Genomic DNA, 22,576 nt, shown 5'->3' on the forward strand with positions numbered 1-22,576 from the left:
TCAGCTTCACAAGCAGAGAATCTTCCCGCTCCGGGGCAGACACCAGAAACTGGTAAACTGCCAGCAGTTACTCAGCATTTTCCAAATGTTTTTTTCAGGACATTCTTGTTTGAGCTGAGTGGCTTTTGATGACCTGGATTAAACTTTTAATGGCTGGGAATTTAGCGTCCTAATCATGTTGAGACATAAATTTTCTCAGCAAGTGTAGCAAGCAACCAATCCTATAGCACCATGGTTTCCATTTATTTATTTTGAAGCTCTTCAAACGTTAGATAAAATTCAAACCAACTAGCTGCCTGTATATATTGAACACATACAAAATGAAATATACTCGGACATGCGCCTTTTATATGTTGTGGAACTTGTGTTTTTATTTTCATTAGGTATTGAGCTTCTACTTAAGCAGTTTTAGTATATAGATGTGCCATAAGCATATCAGTTATAGTTTTTCCCCGTTAGTGAATTCCTCTTTCTTTAATGATTTTGATTTATTAGTACGTTCTTCTTTTTGTTGTCCTTATTTTCTTACGTGTATTCCGATATTTTTTTCCATGATTAAAAAAAGAATTGAGTCCTACAGTTTCCAACATCCTCCAGCCATTCTGTCTGGGATGCTGGGAGTTGTGGGATTTATTTTTGTCTGAGGGGCCATCCCATGCATGTTCAGTCAGAAAAACGTCCAACGCCAGGAAAAAGGAGTTGTGGAACCGCTTTCTGTCTAAACATACATAGGATGGATCCCCTTGGGTATATACAGGCACCAAAGAACGGAGAAGCGCGCGGGCGCCTTGAGGCTAAGTCAAGAAGAGCACGGAAGCTATCGATCGCTTGTGTGGAGGGGGGGGGGAGAAAAGGGGTGATCTGAAGAAAACCGAATCATCGATCGACACAGTTGTTTTCCAGGTTCGTTTGACGGCTTGTTAGAAGCTAGCTGCGTGAAGCGGCGCAGCCGGTGAGGGAGTGGGCGCGGCTTTACGTCATCTCGAAGTCGCGGGGTTGGATGGGGGAAGGAGGCGGCGCCTCACCAACCAAAACTAACAATAACAACGACACCCAGAAGCCCCCGCGCTCGCTACGGCCTCCTCCGCTACCAGCTTTGCTGAGGGGCCTGTTCGGCTCCTGTGGGAGGGGGAGCGGGTGGGAGGAAAAGATTCGCCGCCGCTATGAAGCTCCGAGTCCGGGTGAGGAAGCAAACGGCTCCGCTGGAGTTGCCAGGGGCGGAGCCAACTCTAGGGGACCTGCGCGCGCACCTTTGCCAGACCCTCTTGCCCACTTGGGGTTACAGGTAACGTGTGAACCGAACCGTGACAGGGGTATATGGGAAAATAAATGTGTGAACTTGACGATGAGAGATTGCTTGAAGGCAGTCGGGTAAGAGAGAAAGTGTAGTCAAACTGTGGAATTCGCTACCGCACGACGTAGTGGTGGCCACCAATTTGGATGGCTTTAAAAATTGATTAGAGACATTCATGGGAGATAAGGCTATCAGTATTACTAGTCTTGATGGCTATATGATACCTCCAGTACTAGAGGCAGTGTGTTTATGTTGCTAGGGAGCATGAGGGTGATATTACACTCATGTTCTATTTGGGGGTCTCCCACAGGAAGCTGGTTGGCCACTGTGTGAATACAGGACTTAGATGAGCCTTCAGTCTGATCCAGCATGGCTCTTCTTATGTCCTTAAACAAATTCTCTCTGTATAATATACTCTTTGCCAGGCTCTGTAGGAATAATCTATGGGTGCAGAAGAGAGGAACTGCTGAAAGCGGAGAGGGTGGGTTCCTGACTGTTAGAGCAGTGCGACGGTGGAATCAGTTACCTAGAGGTTGTGGGCTCTCCTACACTAGAGGCATTCAAGAGGCAGCTGGACAACCATCTGTCAGGGATGCTTTAGGGTGGATTCCTGCATTGAGCAGGGGGTTGGACTAGATGGCCTTGTAGGATCCTTCCAACTCTGCTGTTCTATGATTCTATGAAGCCTATTTATCTCTGATTTATTTTATTTTAAGAATATTGATACACTGCCTTTACAAAAAGAAAAGCTCAAGGTGGTTTACAGAGAAAAAATCAGAGAAGACCCAATCTAGTGAACTAGTGACAGCAAAAACAACAAACAAACAAACCCACAGATAAATTTATTTTAAAAGAAACTATTCAGAATATAACTTCCTATCCTTTGCCAGACTGTACAGGAGTAAGTTGTGGGTGAGCCTTTCCCTCTCTTTCACATGGCTTTATTTATTTATTGTATTTATACCTTGCTCTTTAGCCGAGATAGGCTCTCTAAGTGTTTTATAGCCATTAAAAGTCAATAGAAGTGATGTACAGCTTTCAGGTGAATTAAGTGCCAAGATTTCTGGCTCTGTGATGGTACCTGCAATACTGAAAGCATGTTTTGTTGGATCTTAAATACTGGAGAGTAGCTGTGTTCAAAATGATTTGGTTTTCATTCCATCCTCTGTTCATAATTACTGTGCTGAGGCATGTCTATGGAAATATGTCTTTTTGAAACTGTTTGTCGTGCAGTTCAGGCCACCAAAGCTGGTGATTGTATAAAGCACTGATGGTAAGATGACTGTAGAAGGATTAATATTTGTGCACCAAGAAATGTTCAGAGTGTTGATGTATTTGGTGCTAATTATAATATAATCTTCTGAATAGTTAGAGCAGTATGACAATGGAACCAGTTAGCTAGGGAGGTTGTGGGCTCTCCCACACTAGAGGCATTCAAGAGGCAGCTGGACAACCATCTGTCAGGGATGCTTTAAGGTGGAATAGTGCATTGAGCAGGGGGTTGGACTTGATGGCCTTATAGGCCCCTTAAACTCTACTATTCTATGATTCTAGAGGTTTTTTTGGATGACCACACTTATGCATCTTTACAGACTTCCTTGCTTTAAGGCACTGGGAGGTATCAGCTCTTTCATTAAGCTAATTCAAGTTGTTAAGGGTGTCAAACTAGGACTGTGGAGACCTGGGTTCATATCCTTACTGGCTGTGAATCTCACTGAGTTACATTAGGTTAGGAGTTTTGTTATTGAGTGGTGAGGCATTTTCTTCAGGACTCTTGACTTTCCAAAATGTGCTAATGCACAATTGAAGAAAGTGACAGGAAGCCTAATTTAATGTATGAGAAGTACGTTAAGAAATGAATGGTTAATTTCAGTTGAATTTACTCCCAAGTAACTGTGCATGGGATTGCATCAGTTGAACTCTAGTGCTCTACCCATTCATCAAGTTATTGCCAGTCTCACTAAAGATTTTGAGCATTATAATGGCCTTGCTAGAATCAGGTCCTTTCTGTTCCATTGAATGATTTGTTCAGGAGAACAAATGAAGTTTTAGAAGGGCATTGCAGAACTGGCAACTTGGCACTTGTGAAACTGAAAGTCTAGAATAAGATTTCACATCCAGTTTCATTTCTTGGCTTCATCTGAAATAGAAACCAACGCCATTTTGCCCCTACTTGTTACGGCATAAGAAATATGTGCTTTATTCATTCATTCATATATTTAAGCTGTTTTTAGGCTGCCTTTAAAGTAAAAATTCTCTCAAGGCAGGTTATGTTAAATTCCATTACACCAATAAACAACAACAAAATAAACAGCAATGATGATAATAAAACAACCAACCAGCCAGAAATTACTAAACCCAGAACTATGGCTTAACTATGGGTTGTTCACCACAAACAACCGACAAAGAGAATGCATGGTTTGTTTTGGAGTTGTGAACTCTGAGTTGTTTAAACCATGGGTTGTCATTATGTGTGAATCCAGAATCATGGGTTTTACCAGGTTACAAGGATAGTGGGCAAGAGCTGTCAAAAACTCTGTTGTAAATCACCTAGAGAGCTTCACCTACTGGGTGGTATAGAAATAAAATAAAATAAATAATAAAATCACCCAGCTTGTTTACAGGCCAGTACTGCAATGGCACAAAGGCTGTTGGCATTTAAGGAGGATGCTGGAGAAAGAGGAGGGAAACAAACAACTTAGGGATTCAGAAAACTAACCATAGCTGTTCGATCGTCTGCTAGACAAACTCTGGGTAGGGCAACAACTGTGGGTTAACCATGGGTTAAATACATCATGGGTTAGCATCATGTGTGAATCAGACCTGTATATAAAAGCTTTGCAATTACACAAGCCTTTGAGACTGAAAGTACTTTTTTTTTTTTTTAAGTCAAAGGTAATTATGAAAATCTTGGGTAAAGCGAGGTATTTGTGACGCCTGGAAATAGAGAGCTGCCAGCACTTTCTCATAAGAGGCTTGCTTGCTATGCCATGTAACTATTAGATGAACTTTTTCTAATAAAGAAAGTCATCAGTAAAACAATACATTCTTTGAAAAAAAGAAATGTTTCATCATTGCTTGGATGATATCTGTAATGCCAAGCTAATTCAACACCTCTACCACTTGTTCTAATCTTTTCATATTCTTGCCAAACCTTCTCTAAATTTAATTAATTGAAAAATCATTATGTTTGCTACATAATCATTATGTTTGGTACATCTTAACAAAACATATGGATGACTTCCTCTTTTTTCAGTGGTTTGTCATTAATAGTTTAGTTGCTGCTAATACACAAACATATAGTCTTAAAAACAGTTTTTTAAATCTATTTCAAATATGATATAGTGGGGATAGGGTTAGGGTTGGGCTAATGCTAATATTAACTAATATTAATTCACCCATTGGAGCAGTTCAGGTGATTTTGTGCTCACCCTCCTTTCTTCTTCACACATGACAGAAGGAGAGTGAAAGCTTTTGCTTTCACTTACAATTCTGCTTTATGTGCAAACTTAGGAGACAAGAAATGTGGCTTGTTCTAAAGTGAAACTCCTCTTGCATGCCTAAGGCTGACGGGCTCGTTCTCTAAGCCACAACTTAAGTGAATGCCTGAACTGGCCAATGTCTACTTCATTTCATTTCATTAACTACTTGAGGTAGTCAGCTAAAAAAATCCTGGAGTTCAATCTGTCAGACATACCCTGCTCTGTGAATAATACTGAGTAACCACATGTATGCTTGCATTGGGCTAAAGTAAGCATATAGGAGAAAGTGAAATAACTTCTTGGCATTGGTGTACTTTCTTTGTATTCCCACAGTTTGCATTGCAGTCGTCATGGAGTTGGATATTTAGGGATATCACCTGGTCTGTAATTGGAATTTGTGCTTCAGTACAACTGTGTACTCTATACAATGTTGTTTTCCCTGCAGTTCTGATACCAAGTTTGCAATAACCTTGAACAACAAAGACTCCCTTACTGGAGACCAGGAGAACCTAGCATCATTTGGGATTGTTTCAGGAGACTTGATATGTTTGAAATTAGAAGATGCTGATGACGCACTTGGATTACCTCCACCTCCCTCCTCATCCCTGCCTCCACTGCAGAATAATCATGAGGCATCCACTTCAGCTATATACCACAGCCAGTCCAGGAACCCAGATAGTGAAAGACACAATGGACACATAGCAGACCATAAAGTCCAAGATGACGTTCAAATGAGCGACAATACGGTAAGCCTATAGGAACTGAAGACACCATTGCTGCACTTGTGACTACTGAGTATGGAAAGAACTGAAAAGATACTTGGAGTTGTTTAAGTCCCTTCAGAGAGGCCACGTTTCTCATAATAATAATAATAATTAATAATAATAATGATGCCATTGCTTCATTGTTTCCTTCTTGGTCAGTTTGCCCAGCTAGGTAATAACTTTTTGAATGTTCTCTTGTTTCTATTGCTGTCCTTTCAAGGCAGGATCGAGCCAAGAGTTTGCTTCAGAGACTGTCCCAGATGACCTTGACCTCCAAGAAGCTACAGGTTCTTATCCTTCAGAGCCAATGCTTTGCTGTGAAGCTACAGATGGGCAAGTTCCGCACTCGCTTCAGACCCTCTACCACTCTGCAGAGTGTACCAGCGCCAATGATGCCTTGATAGTTCTAATCCATCTTATCATGATGGAGACAGGATATGTACCTCAAGTAAGCAAAGAAGATCAGCTTTCTCTGAAATTGAATGGGAATTTTAAGATGAGTTAGGTGGGTGCTTCTTGGCTTGGTGCAGAGGTAATACTGTCTGTCTACAAGTGAAAGATCAGCTTACTGATGTATTTTTGGTATCTTACCTGTTTTTAATGTTCTTTGAAAGACAGTGCCCCTACCCCTATCACACATACATTTTGCTTGAAAGTCATATAGGAAGTAAATTAATCCTAAAAAGGATGAAGAATTGCAGTTCCCTCAACAGTTCTGAGTAATAGATAGATTTTATATTTTTTTAAAATATGGGGGAGTCCTAGATGCAACTGAAGCTATCTCGACCCTTAATAGAGCCTAACTTGAATGTCTGCAGCCTCCTCACAAGTTCCATCTTAAGACTGTAACTCAGTGCAGAGTTCCTGGCTTGAACACCAGCTATTTTCCCCCTTCACCTCCTGTTTCCTTTGTTTACTATATTGTGTGATGAAGAGTTCTGAAGAACTTGAAATATTGCACACTGTTTTGTGACCCTTAATTACTTTAACAAAGATATTGCGCTAATATGGCTTTTGGAATTTTTCTTATGGCCAGCATGGCTGTCTTTCCTATTTCTAGATGAGTACTGTGCATGACTTGCACATGTCCAATATTGTTCAGTATAAGATAGAACAATATAAACTCTATTGCAATCATGTCCTTGTATGGCAAATGAATGATAAGAACAAAGTTGAGGACAATGAAATGTACAAAATTTAATACAAAACAGATAAATTAAAAATAACAGGAATTGAAATGTTTTACTGTAAGTAGTCTACTTGTTTTTCTCTATGTGTGTACACACTAATATAGTAATGTTATAATTGGAATATTTATTGTGTATTTCAGTAAATCAGTGATGATTTTACTTGAGAATAATATAAAGCAGTCAGCCCCATTTGATAAAAATTTCCTGTGCATAAAAGCCTACATAGCTGTAAAGATTATGTGTTGTGTGTGCAAAACAATTCTTCCCTTTCTCCTTCTAAGGCACTAATGAATACTGTTCGTGTTTCCATGTCTTTATTTGCCAGATGTTTGGCTATCGAAGAAGACTTTCTGGTCGAAACGTGCCTGGCCACTTGAAAGAGAGCATTTTTTTAAAGTAATTCATTAGATGTAAAATTTGGAACTACAAGTGCTCCTATGTAAAAAATAGTTATTTTTAATTTATCTGTTTTGTATTAAATTTTGTACATTTCATTGTCCTTAACTTGTTCTTATCATTAGTTTGTATTCTGTTAAGGCTCAAACCCTTTTGTGTGAGTGCTTGTATGGCAAGTGACCTTCACATTGTCAGCTATGAAAAATGCATTTTTGAAGCATGTAGAGTAAAATTCCCTGTTCAGTCTCTTAAATTTATAGGATGGCTATTCTTCAGGAACAGATGGAAGGACTTCCATATGAACTGTCTTTCATTATTCCCAGGGGACAGACGCAAAGGCAACATCAATGCCTGAGAAATGGAGGAATAGAGGCATTTATAAGCTGCAGTATACCCACCCTCTCTGTGAAAATGGCTTTGCTGCCCTTACCTGTGTGCCTTTGGGGGACCTTATAGTTGTCAATGGTAAGGCTATTTTGAAACGCCTCTGGTTGAAAGCTAACACCTTCCATATTCCTTCACCCTTAGAGAAACATGAAATGAGCTTCAATTGAGTCTTGTGCTGACACTACAGCAGAAATCTGTGGGCTATCAAGTAAAACTGCAGTGTTTTGTTCTGTTGCATGAATGTATTGGGTTTCTTTTTACTTGGGGCCTGAACTGGTCTTGTATTGGCTGCATGCAACAGACACCTGGCCCCGCAAGCTGTGAAATAAATAATAATGATAATAAATTTCTTACCTCTCTGTTTCGATCAAGGCGGGGAACAACAATACGTATAAAATACATAAAACTGAATTTAAAACATAGTATACATTATTAAAACATCCTAAAATTCCACTGGATAGGCCTGCCGTGAAACAAACCTAACCATAACAAATGCAAGTATTCAGAAGCTTCAGATGGTACTGAATAAAGCTATGGATGCAGAATATGCTTTAAGGAATGGGTCAAATATAATAATTCTTTTGTTTCATCTGCATTGGCTACCACTGAGTTTCTGGCCACAATTTAAGGTGCTGGTCATTATCTAGCATATGTTGTGAGCTACCTTGAAGGTGTTTGAACCAAAAGGTGCAATTCTACTGTGTCTTAGATTAAAATAAGATGTTTCACTCTTAAGGGTTTATCCTTAAAAGAAGCCTAAATTAATTTTAAATAAATGTGAATAAATATTTTGACTAATGAAAGAGGTAAGTGAACCTTGTCTCTGAACTAATGAATCCCAAATGTTATAATAGAACTTATTTTTCTGTTTGCAGTTTTTTCTGTATAGATGCTGCTGCCAGTCTGTCTATTTTAAGCTGGCACAAGCTGCTTTAAGCAAGTGTCTCTTATAGAATCTGTTCTAAGCAGAATGCAGCATTCAGTTTTCATTTTTATTTCCTCTCATCTCGGGTTAACAAATGGGCAGTCACATGGTATAGAATGTGGACTGTTGCCAAGAGTAAGAAGATATCTAAGTAATTTTTCATCAGATGTTCTTAGTGTCCTTGTGTGTTTTGCAGCAATGTTAAAGATTGTCAGTGACATCAAAAGTGTCAAGAGGCTACAGCTTCTGCCGTCATCCTTCATCTGCTTTCAAGACTCAGGTACCTGATTTAATCTGATTTTAAGGTGGACTCAGTCTTCATTGAGAAACTGCAAGGGGGCTGTGGAATTAAATGTAACATTAATTTTGATCGTGAATAGTAACATTGAGGATAGTGACCGATGAAATGAGTGATGAAAAGGGCTGAAATAGAGGGCCATTGGCAGCAGACATTTTCAATTCAGTAACCATGCATCTTACCAGCACACTGAAATAGTATTTGAGATTTCCAACAAACTTGTTCCCAAAGTTTCATGGGAATATTTGCGGTTCATGGTAGATAGGTACTATAGAAGAAAAACATTGCAACAAAAAACTTGCCCCCTTCAGAGTGATCAATGTCTGATCTAAAGGCTGGAGAACACAGGGAACAGATGAGAAATGGGCAGTAGAAATCTGTGGACAGGGAAAAGATGGAAAAGAAGCTTGAAAGACACAGAAACACCATTCTCTGAAAAGTAGAGCCTTTCACAGACATAGTTAAATCAGGCGTTGCATTAGCATAGGTCCACTAGTGCGACAGGATATGCTTCTCCTCTCCTCCTTCCTGCAGTCTTCTGTGCTGCTCAAAAATCTCTTGAAGGGTGTGTGTGTGTCCCGCCCTCAAGAGCAGATTTTGAGGGTGTCTTTGGGGAGTTGCAGAGGGAAGGGAGTGACACCATTGGATCCAACCCAAAGCTCCCAAGTTCTTTTCAAGTGTATTACCAAACCATAAAAACAAGAACTTTTGTGTTAGCTTTTTAGAACAAAAGCTGGAAATCTTAAATCAGACTGCCAAGTGTTGGACAGTGTATTTCATGAGTCTTGGAATGGAAAAGATAAAACAGCTTTGTTAATATGGGAAGTGTCACCAACGCTTATAATTTATATATGTAGGTGAGGGAAGAAGCCTTAACAACAAAAATGGATACCTAGCATAGTGCTAGCTTTTGTCTTCCTTTCTGATATGATATTGTAATTCTGGTCGTGTTGGAAACTTCTTCGAAAGAACTAGCTCTGTTTTAGCGTACTCTGTTGGAAACATTAAAAAGAAATCCTGAGATAATCTTGTGCTATTGCAAACCAGCCCAGTTCCCACTTGTACTTAATAACTTTGATTAGCAGTTAAATGGTGATCGTAGTACAATGGGTTGTGCTAACTGAGGTGGAAAAGGAGAACTCAATAATAAACCATACTCAAAGAATTGCTGCGGGCAGGTTTCATGATATGCTGCAAGGGGAACCGGCAACTGTGTTGCAAGAAAAACTTCTTTAAAATGTTGTGGAATATAATCCTGCAGTAATAACTTTCTGTTTTATCATTACCGTATCTAATTGTTGAAAACTACAGAGAGAAAAACGCCCAAATTTATAGAAGGGCAATGTTGTGATATCTCATATCTAAAGTACATTAAAATATTCTGGTAAAATTATGACCAAGCCCTGGTACTCCTAGAAATCTAAGGAATTTACAGATTAAACTCAATAGCCCTTTCAGTGTTCAATATCTAGGTAGCCTTCAGGGCTGAGTGTGTGCCTCCCCGCCTGACTCCCAGCTTCCATGAGTTTACAGAGGGGCTGTGCACTTATAAGGCCAGTTAACACGTAACACTAAACCATAAATTGGATGAGCAGGAATGAGCCTGCACAAAGTGCCAGCTTGCATGCTCATCACCACCTCTCCTTCTCCCCTGTAATTGGGAGGTGGAATAATAAGCATTTAGTTTCGCTTTAGCAGATTCCTACTTTGTCCTTGGGTGTGAACCAGGATTAGTGACAGAAAGTAAACTGTCATTTTGCTAAAGTAGCAGAACAATCTAGATTTTGAATTTAGTTTACTTAGCAACTGCATAGAGTTGCTTTTAATCCACAATTCCGTGTTTACACATAATAAGCCTGGAGTCTTCTACAGTGAGGCTAAATTCTCACATATTCCATTTTTTGGCTGCACAGATGGAGGAAATGGGAGGAGAGAGCGCTTGAGCCTTGGGCCCCTTCTTTCTTGTGGAAGCTACACTTGGGCTTAGTGCTATATTGGAAGTGGGTCATGGGCTCTCATATGTGTGATCTGTACTCTTCCATTTATCCAGTGTACAGATTGCACAAATAGGAAAGCCTACATTTGTAGGCTATGTACAAATGGAGCCCTTGAACATGTCGAGGTCAGAGCCGAGATTGAAAAGGGCAACCCTGATCTCCCCTAGCTGCCTCCTGCTCACCCACCCACGCATGCTGCATTCATTTCTGAACAAGGATACTGTTAATCTTGTCTTCAAACCAGTCTGCTTGCTTGTATTAGTCTTGTAGTGTAATGGCATATAATTGACCAGCAGAGGGAACCACAGCTTGGAAAATCTAAGCACAGAATGTAACAGACACAGGACCTTTTCAATAGGGCTTCAGTTTAATACCCAGCTTAAGTCTTAAATATCTAAGACTCTTTATCACTATAGTAGCTGTTAACACTGAACTTAATGTCATTTGTTCTCTGCCTTCCCACGCATGAAAAGCCAAAACTGACTCCCATCTAGTTGCTATACTGTTCAGTCTTGCACATAATTTCAAAAAGCCTACCGGCTTATGAAAACTTTTGCTATCCTGCATGGCTATAATTTTTGTGGCACACTGTCAATCTGATTATGAGAACCAAATCTTTTCTGCCTAATTGCTTGAAAGTGATTTAGACTTGCCAAAGGATATCAGGTGAGTAGCTATTTACAAACCTTCCATTAAGTTGCAGTGATGTTAAAACCTTTCCTTTTCTAAAGCAAATGTTGCAGGGGTGTATAAAGACCTTCAGAAGCTGTCTCGTCTCTTTAAAGATCGGCTGGTGTACCCTCTTCTGGCTGCTGCCCGACAAGGTAAGAGAAGCGAGGAAGGAGGCAGAGCTTGGATCCTTTGTAAATAGAGTGCTTGTCATGCAATGGATAAAGCAGCTGGAAAAGTCATAGCAACTTCAAGGATACCTGAGAGTGCAACATCAGTTAACCCTCAGACTTCTCCATTAGCTTCCTTGTGCCCTTCAGTTACTAGATGAAGAGCCCCACCAGATTTGGCAATAAGCGCTATACGTCTAGGATCCGCCTGTGTAAAGTGTTGGACTGGGAGTCAGGAGATCAAGGTTCTAGTCCCCACTCGGCCATGGAAGCTCACTGGGTGACTGGGCCAGTCACAGACTCTTAGGCTAACCTACCTCACAGGGTTGTTGTTGTGAGAATAAAATGGAGGGGGGGGGGGAGGATTATGTACGCTGCCTTGCATCCCTTGGAGGAAAAAGGCGGGATATAAATGCAATAAATAAAAATAATAAAAATCTGTTCCTAGCTCACTAGCAGCTGTGTGCTCTGATGCTTGCTAGTCCCATAATACATTGTGGGTTGATAGCTGTGTCTGGAGGCATGTGTATGAACTTTAGGTCCACATACCTGCCCCCTTCTGTTTAAGATTCATCCCTATCCTCTGATCTCAGGTAGTCAGGATGAGCCTGAGCCCTGAAGGGATCCAGTTCCCATAGATGATTGGGTAGCCAGCCCCTAGGCAATACTCATAAATCAATGCAGTGTAGTCGTGATTGCAGCTTTGACTTTCAGAAATGAATAAGCACCAATTTCTAATTTGGGAAAAGTTTAATGAAATAGATAAAAATCTGAAACTGCCCTTTGAAGTCTAAAAAGGTTCATGTTTCATTTAAGGGGCAAATATGTCTACTGTTGTTGAGCCAGCTGGAGAGGCTGTTTCCTATGTGGCTTGACAATATAGTTAACAATAAAATAGTAGCTTTGATGTGTATGAGGTCCCCCCCACACACACACACTTTTTTTGTTGTTTTTTTGGCCAGGCTGAGGACTAAAAGTGTATAGAATGATTTATATTGAACATGGCTAATATCATTGTGTAACTCCTTGAGGAGTTTGGTTCCTGAACTGGGGAAGTGGAGGCTTTGGTTGTCCAAGCTCTAGTGTGCATTTCAGAGACCATTGAATGTTGGTGCTTTCTGGACAGTCAGTCTTACCGTCTTCTCCTGTAGCTTAGTGGTTTTATGACTGTAATGGAGATATTTTTGGAACAGGATTATTATTATTTTCTCCTTTCTCCCTGCCTTCTCCAAATCTCCTACACACTTTTGTGCAGGCTGGGGCTGGTATAGAAGCTGTGATGGAGTTCCTTGGTCAGGCTGTAGGAACCCTAATGCTAGACCCGATACTATTTTGTATGAGATACTGTTTGGCCACTGAAATGTGGGAGAGAAGTCATTACAAAGGGACTTGTGTAGCTACAGTAGCAGTGGTGAATTGGCACAACTCTTGACATCCTCCAAAGTTGGAAGCGGGATGGGGACTTCCTAGGAATTTCTTTCTCTTAACCTGAGATGTACAGTGTGCAACTGGCACTGTCCCTTGTGATCTTTCACACTCTCACCCACCATCCATGTCTGCTGCAGAAATTCAGATGTAGATCCTAGTGGAAATACTGTAGACAAATTACTGGTCTCTCTTTAGGTTTCTTGTCATTGTTAGCATTAAGCATGTAGAGTTCACTTTTGAGTGACTTCACCTCCTAGAGGGCCAGCCAATGATTACTTCAGTTGGTTTAATAGCACATCAGACCAACGGTCCATCTATTCCAGTAGCATCCATCCTGACTGAGAGTCTCTCAAGCGTCTTGGTGATGACTCTTCCTAGTATTTCTTTAAAGGCGGTGTCAAGTTACTATAGCATTATGAATAATACTCCACTCCCATTATGTCCTATCAGCTTTGAACCTACCAGATGTGTTTGGCTTGGTGGTCCTTCCTCTGGAGCTGAAACTCCGGATTTTCCGACTATTGGATGTCCGCTCGCTCATCTCTTTGTCTGCTGTTTGCCACGACCTCTACACTGCTTCAAATGATCAGCTACTATGGAGATTCGTATACCTGCGAGATTTCAGAGGTACCTACTTATGCACCTTTTCTTCTAACTGTGTAGAAGTGAAGTGTGAGGCTTGATCCCAAACCCAGCTGCCTAAAAGTTGTTTGGCAGGCTAATTTAAATAAAAGCACAATCCTATGCATGTTTAGACAACAATCTTATATGTGTTTAGACAGCATGCTAGTTGTAAGACTTTTTGTTGTCTAAACTTGCATAAGATCGCACCGTCTAGGTCTATGCTCAGGGTAGCCAGCAGCATTATTGCATCCAGCCAACAGGCAGCTCTCTTGGAGATGGCTTTTGGCATTATATCTACTATAGAAGGCCTGTTTTTGGAAGGTGTGCGATCAGTACAGTGTTCCTCCATTAAGTGAAATATCTTGCCTTCCACAGCTGTACAGAAATGTAATATAGGATTGCTATATCAGACTGAATTCTGCTGCTTCTTTGCAGATCCTGTTGCCAGGTCTCGAGACACAGACTGGAAAGAAGTAAGTGGCTATCTTGATCTGCTTCTTCTATGGGGCTTTTTTCTTAAAAAGAACAGATGTGATCAGGAGAGCCAAGGGATGTACAAGGAAGTCCTATGCTAACTGCAATTGACATAGAAGGCAGATTCTTCACCTTGCCAAAGTTTTGCTTTAAAGAGCTAGTGAGCAACAGTGTTCTCCTTGATGCTAACCAGCACAATACTTTGGAACAAAACAGAGCTGAATTCTGGTGTAGAATTCTATATTCCAAGTAAAAATGTTGCCTTAAATATAAGAGGCTCAAAGTGAGACCAGCCCGCTTAGACATTTTCCTCTAAACAGCAAAGCTGTTCAGAAGACACACTGCTCTGTTGGGGACAATTATGCTGGGGGTGGCGGTTGGCACTCTGATTAATGCGTAGTCCTAAATACAGTCAACATTCATCGCTATAGATAGGAATGTTCTAGGAAACATTCTTAGAACAATGGGCACTTCTAGACTTCAAGCTATGCTTTTTCTCCCCCTCTACAGCTGTACAAGAAAAAGATGAAGCAGAAGAAGGATGCCCTGAGGTGGAGGCACATGATGTTTCTCCCACCTCCTCCCCTTCCCATGCCATTTCATCCCAACCCCCTCTATCCCAATCCTTTTCCTCCTAACCCTCTTTATCCCCCAATGATCATTGGCGGTGAATTTGATGAAAGGCCAATACCTTCATACATTGGAGACCCAATCCACTCCCTCTTTCCTGGCCGTACGGACCTTCCAAGTCAATACCCTCCTCTCGGGCCACACTTTGATCCATTTCCCCCTTTCAGGGATACATTTCCTACTTTCAGGCCCCCCTTTGATCCATTTGTTCCTTTTCAAGAACCCAATCCCACACTCCCAGGAAGAGCCAGCCGGGGCCGCCCGATCGATAGTCGCCGTGCGTTCATGTGACGACTCTTCTAACCTTGGCTTTAGGATTTTAAACTGCCCTGTTCTTGGGCTTGCTTTGAAACTGTAGGATACTTCATCTACGGGGCTCTGATATCTGCCTTTTTTTAAATTATGGTAATGCATATGTACTATGGTATCTTGATTCCAGGGACTTGGGCCCAATAACTCAGTGCAGACAGCCAGTGATGCCTCACTTAGAACTGGAGATCCTTTTCAACAGAACTTTGTGGGACACTTTATTCTTTTCATTACCATCTGCAAATTGCTTCTTAGAAAGCAAAAGGTGGTTGGCCTTTGCTGCATCAGATAAAGAGCACTTTAAACACAAACATTTATCTCGGTCTGGATTGTCTTATTCTTTAAATGGGTCTATTAAATATCTGTGGTTGCGTTTTCTGGAGGGAAACAGCCTGATTAAATGTATTTTCCATGGGAAAGCTTTCTGTTCTATGCAACATCAGATATATGGAAAGCGCAGGCCCCAAAGGTATCTGATTTGATTCTTCTTCAGATACCTTCTATTGCTTGAGGGATGTTTCTTTTTTTTATTACTTGAAAAGCAATTTTGGTATTGGACTTCAATGCACAAAGAATACAGGGTTAACATGGTTTTTGTTACACTTGAAATAATAAAACATTGAACAATTCACCCTACAAACAGTTGAATAATAACATGCTACAGTGCAACTCAGAACTTGACCAAAAACATGAGCCAGAATGCCAAAAGCTCTGATGAAAAGATATTGCCTTCCTGCCCTAGATGGCTCTCTTGCAAGTACCAGGATAAAGGATAAAGGATAAAATAAAATGACAGCATCCGCTATACGATCAAATGAGATGGGAACTGTGTAATGGTAGAAGGGAGTGAGCCTAAGACTTGTTTTCACCAACTTTGCTTAAGTTCCATTTCATTGGTGTAAAGATACCTATTCGTCGTCTTCTGTATGGTTGTAGGCACGACTGACACACTGCATGTTTAATTCTTAGGAAGTAATAGACATAACTCTAAATGTTCATACTGTCAATCAACCTGGTGGTTTGTTTTCAGAGAATACAGAGTGGAAGGTATCTCCTTACTAAGGATCAGCATGAATATACCTTCCAAAGAGGCAGGATTACAACAAAGGCTGTCTGTCTCTGTTTAAGTTCTCTTACTTGTTGAAGGAGAATTAATTACAGCAGTCATTTCTGGGCGATTTTTCTGAATGTAGTGCTTGCAACCCCAAATACTTTGACTACAGCTGATCCAGTTGATAGACCAATTTATTCATAGGTACTAAGTAATTTGGGATTCACTGAGTTTTAAATGAGGCTGCACATAATGTTGTCTTAATCGGAAATAAATGACTCTTGTATGGTTGCAATTGTGCATACACATTTCCAGATTGTTGAGATTTCTGGCTGTGTACATTAAATGTGCCCATATTGTTAAGTACATTAATGAAATACGAGGTTTATAGTAGGGCAGTAGCACTCCGGTCTGATATGTATATGTATATTATTGCTTGCTTGTCTCTTCACTAGATTTGCTCATGGAATTAGTGAGCTCAGGTTTTTTGGGGGTGGGTGGGATGGCACCATATTTCTAAGGGTGCAGTCTTGAAACTTTTCAAAACATGTCTTTTCTTTCAGAAGTGACCCTTGATATTTAGTCCTTGTACAGCTTTGGCGAGACATAGATTGCTACTGGAGTATTACATTCGTGAGCACCAACTAATTCTTTATAGCACTTCACCCCATTATAAGCTAGCGTTAATCAACCTAAACAATTACAATTGGAATATGCCTGAATCACCTCTAAAAATGGCTTTAGTATAGCAGTGGAGTTCTGACGTGCCACCAAACCGCTGGTCCCTTCCAGTTATCCTGGTAAAGAGGCTTCTGATATAGTGGCAGGATTCTACCAGGTCCATGGTAGGCAACTCTTATGTGGGAATAAAGTTCATTGTTCTTCCCTAGCAACCCTATTGCACTAGTATAATCTGCCTTTTTGCTGTCAAAATAGGCTGTTGATAGGAGGAGCTATCCATTATTTCTGTAGTACTCCAGTGCAAAAAAGGGCTATGTAATTATTTTATCTCTATGAGGTAGGTTAAACAGTGACTTGCGTGAACAGGGATTTAAGTATTTCTAGGACTAAGCTATACTCTTACAGGCTGGTACAAGGGAAGCTTCTTTCTAACAATTTCTAGAAGTCTAGTCCATTCTGTTATGATTTCAGTCCATGTTGGAATCTGTTATTTTGAGATTAGAGTTCCAAGCATTTCAAGCAAGGTGTATAATAGTCAGAGCTATATTGCTGTCCTACATGATATATGCAAAGCTGGAATTAAACAAATGGTTTCAGTTGGAAAGTCACTGTGAAAGAAGTAATGCCTTTGATCAGGCTACCATGGCATAGACAAAACACAACTATATTTCCTTTAAATCGGGGGGAGGGGCAACATCAGAGGGCCCAAGGGCTACTTTTGGTGCCCCCGCCCCACCGCCACAGTCTTGCAGCTGCAGCAAAAAACACACCAACCCAACGATTTGCTGCTGAATGTTGGCAGCAAGCCACTACAGAATGGTAAAAAGTCAAATTTAGCTTGTTCTCAAACCACCATTTTTTTGCTACCATAAATTTTGGAGGCCGCACTGGTGTTCAGCGGGGGCTGCATTTTGCTCAACCCTGCTTTAAATGGAAGGTTTTTTAAAAACACACACACGACCTTTCTGCATTTCAGATGCTGAATTGCTCTTCCAAGAATCAACACAGTCCATATTGCAGCTAAAAATTCAAGTACAGTAAGAATGATGGCTTTCGTTTTGTTAATCTTTGCCCAGTGTAATATGGTGTGCTAAATGGCAGTATCTGCTGGCTGCATGTAAGGAGGACCAGAACTGAGGCCTGTGAGCTTGGCTACTTAGAAAAATGTTTCCAGAGAATGTCAAGCTCAGCTCTAGACCATGTGCCTGCCCACCCGCAATGCACACCTGTCACCACTGAGTCACCTTAGTCTGCTCCCACGTGCGTTCGCATGGCACACAATGCAACTTCATGCAACATTGAACCTGGCTATTCTAACTTCCGAGTTGCCAAGGCAAAATGATGCGCTTGGGGTAGCATTACCATAGAGCCCAGATGTCATAGTTACAGCGATGACTTTTCCTTCTGTCCGAAGTGCCCTGTTTACTTCGGTATTGCATAGATAGTGCTGTAAAGTCAAGCATTCGATTTGGTTTCAAAGTGAGAATGGAATAGCTAGAATTCTGGCAGGGCCCTTTCCTTTCTCTTCTCCCTTCTCATCTTTTTCTTATGCTTGACAATGTACCCTGATCTTGTTGGCTGCTGTCTTGCAAATTTCTCACAACTGGTGTCTGAAGTGGGTGTTTTGTGGCCATGCTGATCTTGCTAATTTCTGACTCTTGTATAGGGAATTCACAATATTCTAGTCCTTGTGTGCTACAAAGATCTTTCACTCAAAAAGTTTCTTCTCTGAAATACATTATGGCTTTTTAACACTGCAGATAACTTGCATTCCACTTTGCATGCTCATAAGTGAAATTCAAAGACTTGTGTATTCTTTCACCAATACATGGTTGTTCCACCATAAGACATTGCACGTGTAATTTGATTTCAACCAGGATGATCAGGGGTCTGGAAAGAAAGCCCTATGAAGAGAGACTGAAACAACTGGGCATGCTTAGCCTGGAGTAGAGAAGATTGAGGAGAGACATGATAGCACTCTTCAAATACTTAAAAGGGGGTCACACAGAGGAGGGCCAGGATCTCTTCTCGATCATCCCAGAGTGCAGGACATGGAATAACGGGCTCAAGTGACAGGAAGCCAAATTCCATCTGGACATCAGGAAAAACTTCCTGACTGTTAGAGCAGTACAACAATGGAACCAGTTACCTAGGGAGGTTGTGGGCTCTCCCACACTAGAGGCATTCAAGAGGCAGCTGGACAACCATCTGTCAGGTATGCTGTAGGGTGGATTCCTGCATTGAGCAGGGGTTGGACTCTATGGCCTTTTAGGCCCCTTCCAACTCTACTATTCTATGATTCTGTGATTACATAGGACCACCATAAAGAAGCTGTCAAGTCTCGGGCAGGTTGCATCATTGTGGCAGATCGAGCACAATTTGAGCCAGGGTGACCTCCCTACCCACTCCTACAACCCTACTTTCAGTGCTAAAAGGATGCCAGATAGATTGCATATGGGAACACAATGGATTTTATCCAGGTTTCATATTGATCAAAGTAATCTGGCTAAAAATGACTGTACTTTGAGCCTTGTGAAAGTCCTCTGGCCCATCTTCTTTTGTCAAAGATGTTTGCTCTGCAAGGATTATTATTCAAATGGTCCTGAAAACTCTCATTTGAGTGTGGAGGGGTGGTTCTAGTTCAACAGGGGTTACATGGGAAATCCTTTTACATAGCTGGACTCTTTTATCATCAGTGGGATCCATCAAAGTGAGTAAACTAAAAACACACATATTTAAGGTGCTGTGTAAAGGACATATAGAAAGGTAACTGAAGGAGTCTGTAGACTGGGCTTATTTAGACCTACAGTATAGTGAATGAGTATGGAGGCAGCAGGATTATGCCCTATCCGGCATTGCCTCTCATTCATACCTATGCTGTAAATAGCACTTCAAAGTGTTCAAAGCACTTTGCATGCACTGCAAAATTTGTAGGCCTGATAATGCATGAGCTTTACCCTCAAATGTGTGGGTAGGTAAAGAATTCATGTATTGTACCTATGCGCATGTATATGCTTTGCTCAGATGTTACAGGAAATGTGTGGATGCAGGGGAGTTACAGGAAGTTATGTGGGTGAGCAAGATCCCACTTGTTGAAATCCCCTCCCCCTCCACAATATGTGTGAATAGGCTCTACAAGGAACTAGATATACTACTGGGTAGATTCAAGGACGAGACTGGATAGGTAAATTTAAAAAGTGACTAATTTGCCCCCCCAAAACAAAACACCAAAAATTGCTCTAACTTTAAACTGAGAGATTAATCAGAAAACAGGCTAGCAAACGACTTCCTCAGATTGCGGATAGTTTCAGCTTTTGCCTCGTCTTCGTTGGCGTTTCCCCGCTGTGATGATTCTGAGAGGCTGAATGTGTTTGTCAGGGACTGTGATTTGCTGGAAAAGAGAAAAAAAGAATGACAGGGTGGACATCTTCCTCACAAGGGCAAAGAGAAGAATGGGCTGGAAGCCCGAGGCTTTGGGAGTTGGCATTCTTGGTGAACTGTCAAGGGCCCAGTGCCCAGCAGGTCTTGCTGTCAACCCTTGACCTAGTGTCACTGAAAGGGAAGAATAGCTCCCACCACTCCTTGGTGGTGAAGACTGAATCTCCCTCAATAATGCACCAATATATGAAGCAAAGGTAGCGGCTTCTCTGTGTGTGCAAGCGAGTGCTACTTCCTGCCAAAGCTTGTCCTGGTGGGCAGAGAAATGGTGACAAGGAGGAACCTCCAATTCTGCCTACCTTGAATCCTGATAAGACAGAGACCTTATAGGCTGGCAGTTCCCAGGTCCGGGAATTGGGGTGTTTGCCTGTTCTGGATGGCGTTACACTCCCTCTGAAGGAGCAGGTCTGTAGTTTGGGGTTGCTCCTGGATCCATCTTTATCACTGGAGGACCACGTGGCCCAGAATGCCCATTATTGGTATGCCAACTATGCCTGTTCCTAGATAGGGACAGCTTAGCCACGGTGATCCATGCACTGGTAACCTCACGATTAGACTACTGCAATGCACTCTGTGTGGGTCTACCTCGTAGGTGGTTACGAAGCTGCAACTAGTGCAGAATACAGCAGCTAGGGTACTCACTGGGATGCCTAGCTATGCTTGCATAACACCTGTGTTAAAGAACTGCACCAGCTGCCTATTAGGTACTGAGCCACAGTATCCTATGAAGCCCTTAACAATTTGGGATTGGAAAACCTGGTGGACCATCTTCCCTTATATACACCCAGGCAATACTTAAGATTGACAGAGGAGGCTTTGCTAGTCATTCCAAAATGAACAGAATGTTGGCTTGAAGAACCTTGAGGGTGGGCCTTCTCTGTTGTGGCACCCTCCCTCTGGAGAACCCTTCCCTGTGCAGTTCGGAAGGCAGAAAATGTGGCATCTGTCAAATGCCTCCTAAAAATGCAACTTTTCACCCAGGCTTCCCTGGTCTGTAAGTAAACTAATCATGCTGCTCCATTTTGCTGCTCCTTAATAGTTCTTACTGTAGTTGTTTTAGTGTTGTGCTTCTAATGTATCTAAATGTATTCTAATATTGTGAACTGCTGAGGGATTTTATTATATTCAGCAGTATATAGATACCATAAATAAATAAATAATAATAAAAATATCCTCCCCCTCTTTGTGCAGTGGACACCAGAAGAGGGCAGGCCTGTAAAAATGTGTATTTAAATACACATGTTTTTATAGATTTAGTACACAGTACCCACTGCTTGGTCAACATCTTTTGACAGGTAGGGGAATCGATGTTTTAGGAGCTTGTTTTAATGGTATCACAGATCTTTTGCAACTTGATTTAGGGGCTGCTTGAATTTCCAGTGCCAGATTTTGGTTAGGTTAGAAGGTTTTTGAAGGACTGACAACCAGGCAGAAAGCTAGAGATATGCCTAGTAATGACTGGTAATACAGGATTGGAATTGCCTTCCTCTAATAGGTGGAGTAGCTCAGGTTCTCTCCTTTCCTATATAACTGGCTTGGTTTTGCTCTCCTTACGGCATGCTGAAATGCTGTAGATTGTTTTGTGAGGCCCACGATTTGAATTACATTACGTAATAGGCACCTACTTTAGGTGAGGATGTGGAGGGGCCTGCTGCTTGGATGGTTCGCCTGAGCCTTGCTGGCCAGGGCCCCGTCCTTGCGCTGGAGGCCTAGGCTGCTGTGGAGGAAAGGTGCCTGCCTTGGAAGGCTGGCTTGGTGAGCTTCCAGCAGATGATCGAGTTTGTTGGGGAGATCCGGGCGACCTCTGCTGTGGTGAGGTGGACTGGGGGCTCAGAGGTTGCTGACCCTGTGGAGAGAGCCTTTGCTGGGGTGGAGCTCCTGTCCTTGCAGGCTGTGATCCCTGAGGCTGGCGTGGGCCTCCTGAAGCAATAAAACACACCATTAAGGCAAGAACAACTTCTATCGGAAATAGACTCTTCACTATTAGCATTACAATCTTGTCTTCAGTACAGTTTCCCACTTGCCTGTGGAACTACGACATAAGATAAATGGCAAATTTCTAAAGACAGGAAGTAGTTGAATGCTAAGAACACCCTACCTTGCAACTAATTTCTTTAGAAATCTGAATATAAAAATTACGTTACCCACAGGCTGGATGAAAGATCGGATACAAAACAGAAATATCACATACAAAATGCTGAATACTGCAAGGTAAAGCAATCCTAATGTAAGTAACAAGGTGCATGCCTCCTCCTCCTTCAGGAGCTCCATGCAAAACTATATTAGTCATATCTTACTTTCAAACTCATCTATTCAAGTTAACAACACAGAGCTCTCTTAATTCTTTTGACATCTAACTGTTTTAAACT

General features: G+C 41.5%; 2 protein-coding genes across 2 annotated transcripts in view; one reads left to right on the forward strand and one right to left on the reverse strand.

The window, feature by feature from the left end:
• Positions 1-1,056: 1,056 nt before the first annotated feature.
• On the forward strand, positions 1,057-15,352 carry FBXO7 (F-box protein 7). Its single transcript, XM_063133443.1, has 9 exons — positions 1,057-1,285; positions 5,222-5,522; positions 5,761-5,988; positions 7,450-7,591; positions 8,635-8,718; positions 11,465-11,557; positions 13,451-13,627; positions 14,060-14,097; positions 14,609-15,352. The coding sequence occupies exons 1-9, from the start codon at positions 1,164-1,166 to the stop codon at positions 15,017-15,019; spliced, it is 1,596 nt and encodes a 531-aa protein (XP_062989513.1). The 5' UTR covers positions 1,057-1,163; the 3' UTR covers positions 15,020-15,352.
• A 4,496-nt stretch (positions 15,353-19,848) lies between these two features.
• SYN3 (synapsin III) overlaps positions 19,849-22,576 on the reverse strand; it is a 229,331-nt gene continuing 226,603 nt past the window's right edge. Inside the window, exons 12-13 of the mRNA XM_063133450.1 lie at positions 21,833-22,127; positions 19,849-20,160 (exon numbers count right to left, since the gene is read on the reverse strand). Coding sequence (XP_062989520.1) covers positions 20,028-20,160; positions 21,833-22,127 — 428 coding nt within the window. The 3' untranslated portion in view covers positions 19,849-20,027. The remainder of the gene's footprint in view (positions 20,161-21,832; positions 22,128-22,576) is intronic.

This window comes from Elgaria multicarinata, chromosome 9 (assembly GCF_023053635.1).
Source record: "Elgaria multicarinata webbii isolate HBS135686 ecotype San Diego chromosome 9, rElgMul1.1.pri, whole genome shotgun sequence".
Lineage (NCBI taxonomy): Eukaryota > Metazoa > Chordata > Lepidosauria > Squamata > Anguidae > Elgaria > Elgaria multicarinata.

Excerpts from the sequence above, each read along its gene's own strand:
- FBXO7 (XM_063133443.1), top strand. The coding sequence starts at position 1,164 with ATGAAGCTCCGAGTCCGGGTGAGGAAGCAAACGGCTCCGCTGGAGTTG. Across the intron at positions 5,523-5,760 it reads TTCAAATGAGCGACAATACG|GCAGGATCGAGCCAAGAGTT; the intron begins GTAAGCCTATAG and ends TGTCCTTTCAAG. Across the intron at positions 13,628-14,059 it reads ATACCTGCGAGATTTCAGAG|ATCCTGTTGCCAGGTCTCGA; the intron begins GTACCTACTTAT and ends GCTTCTTTGCAG.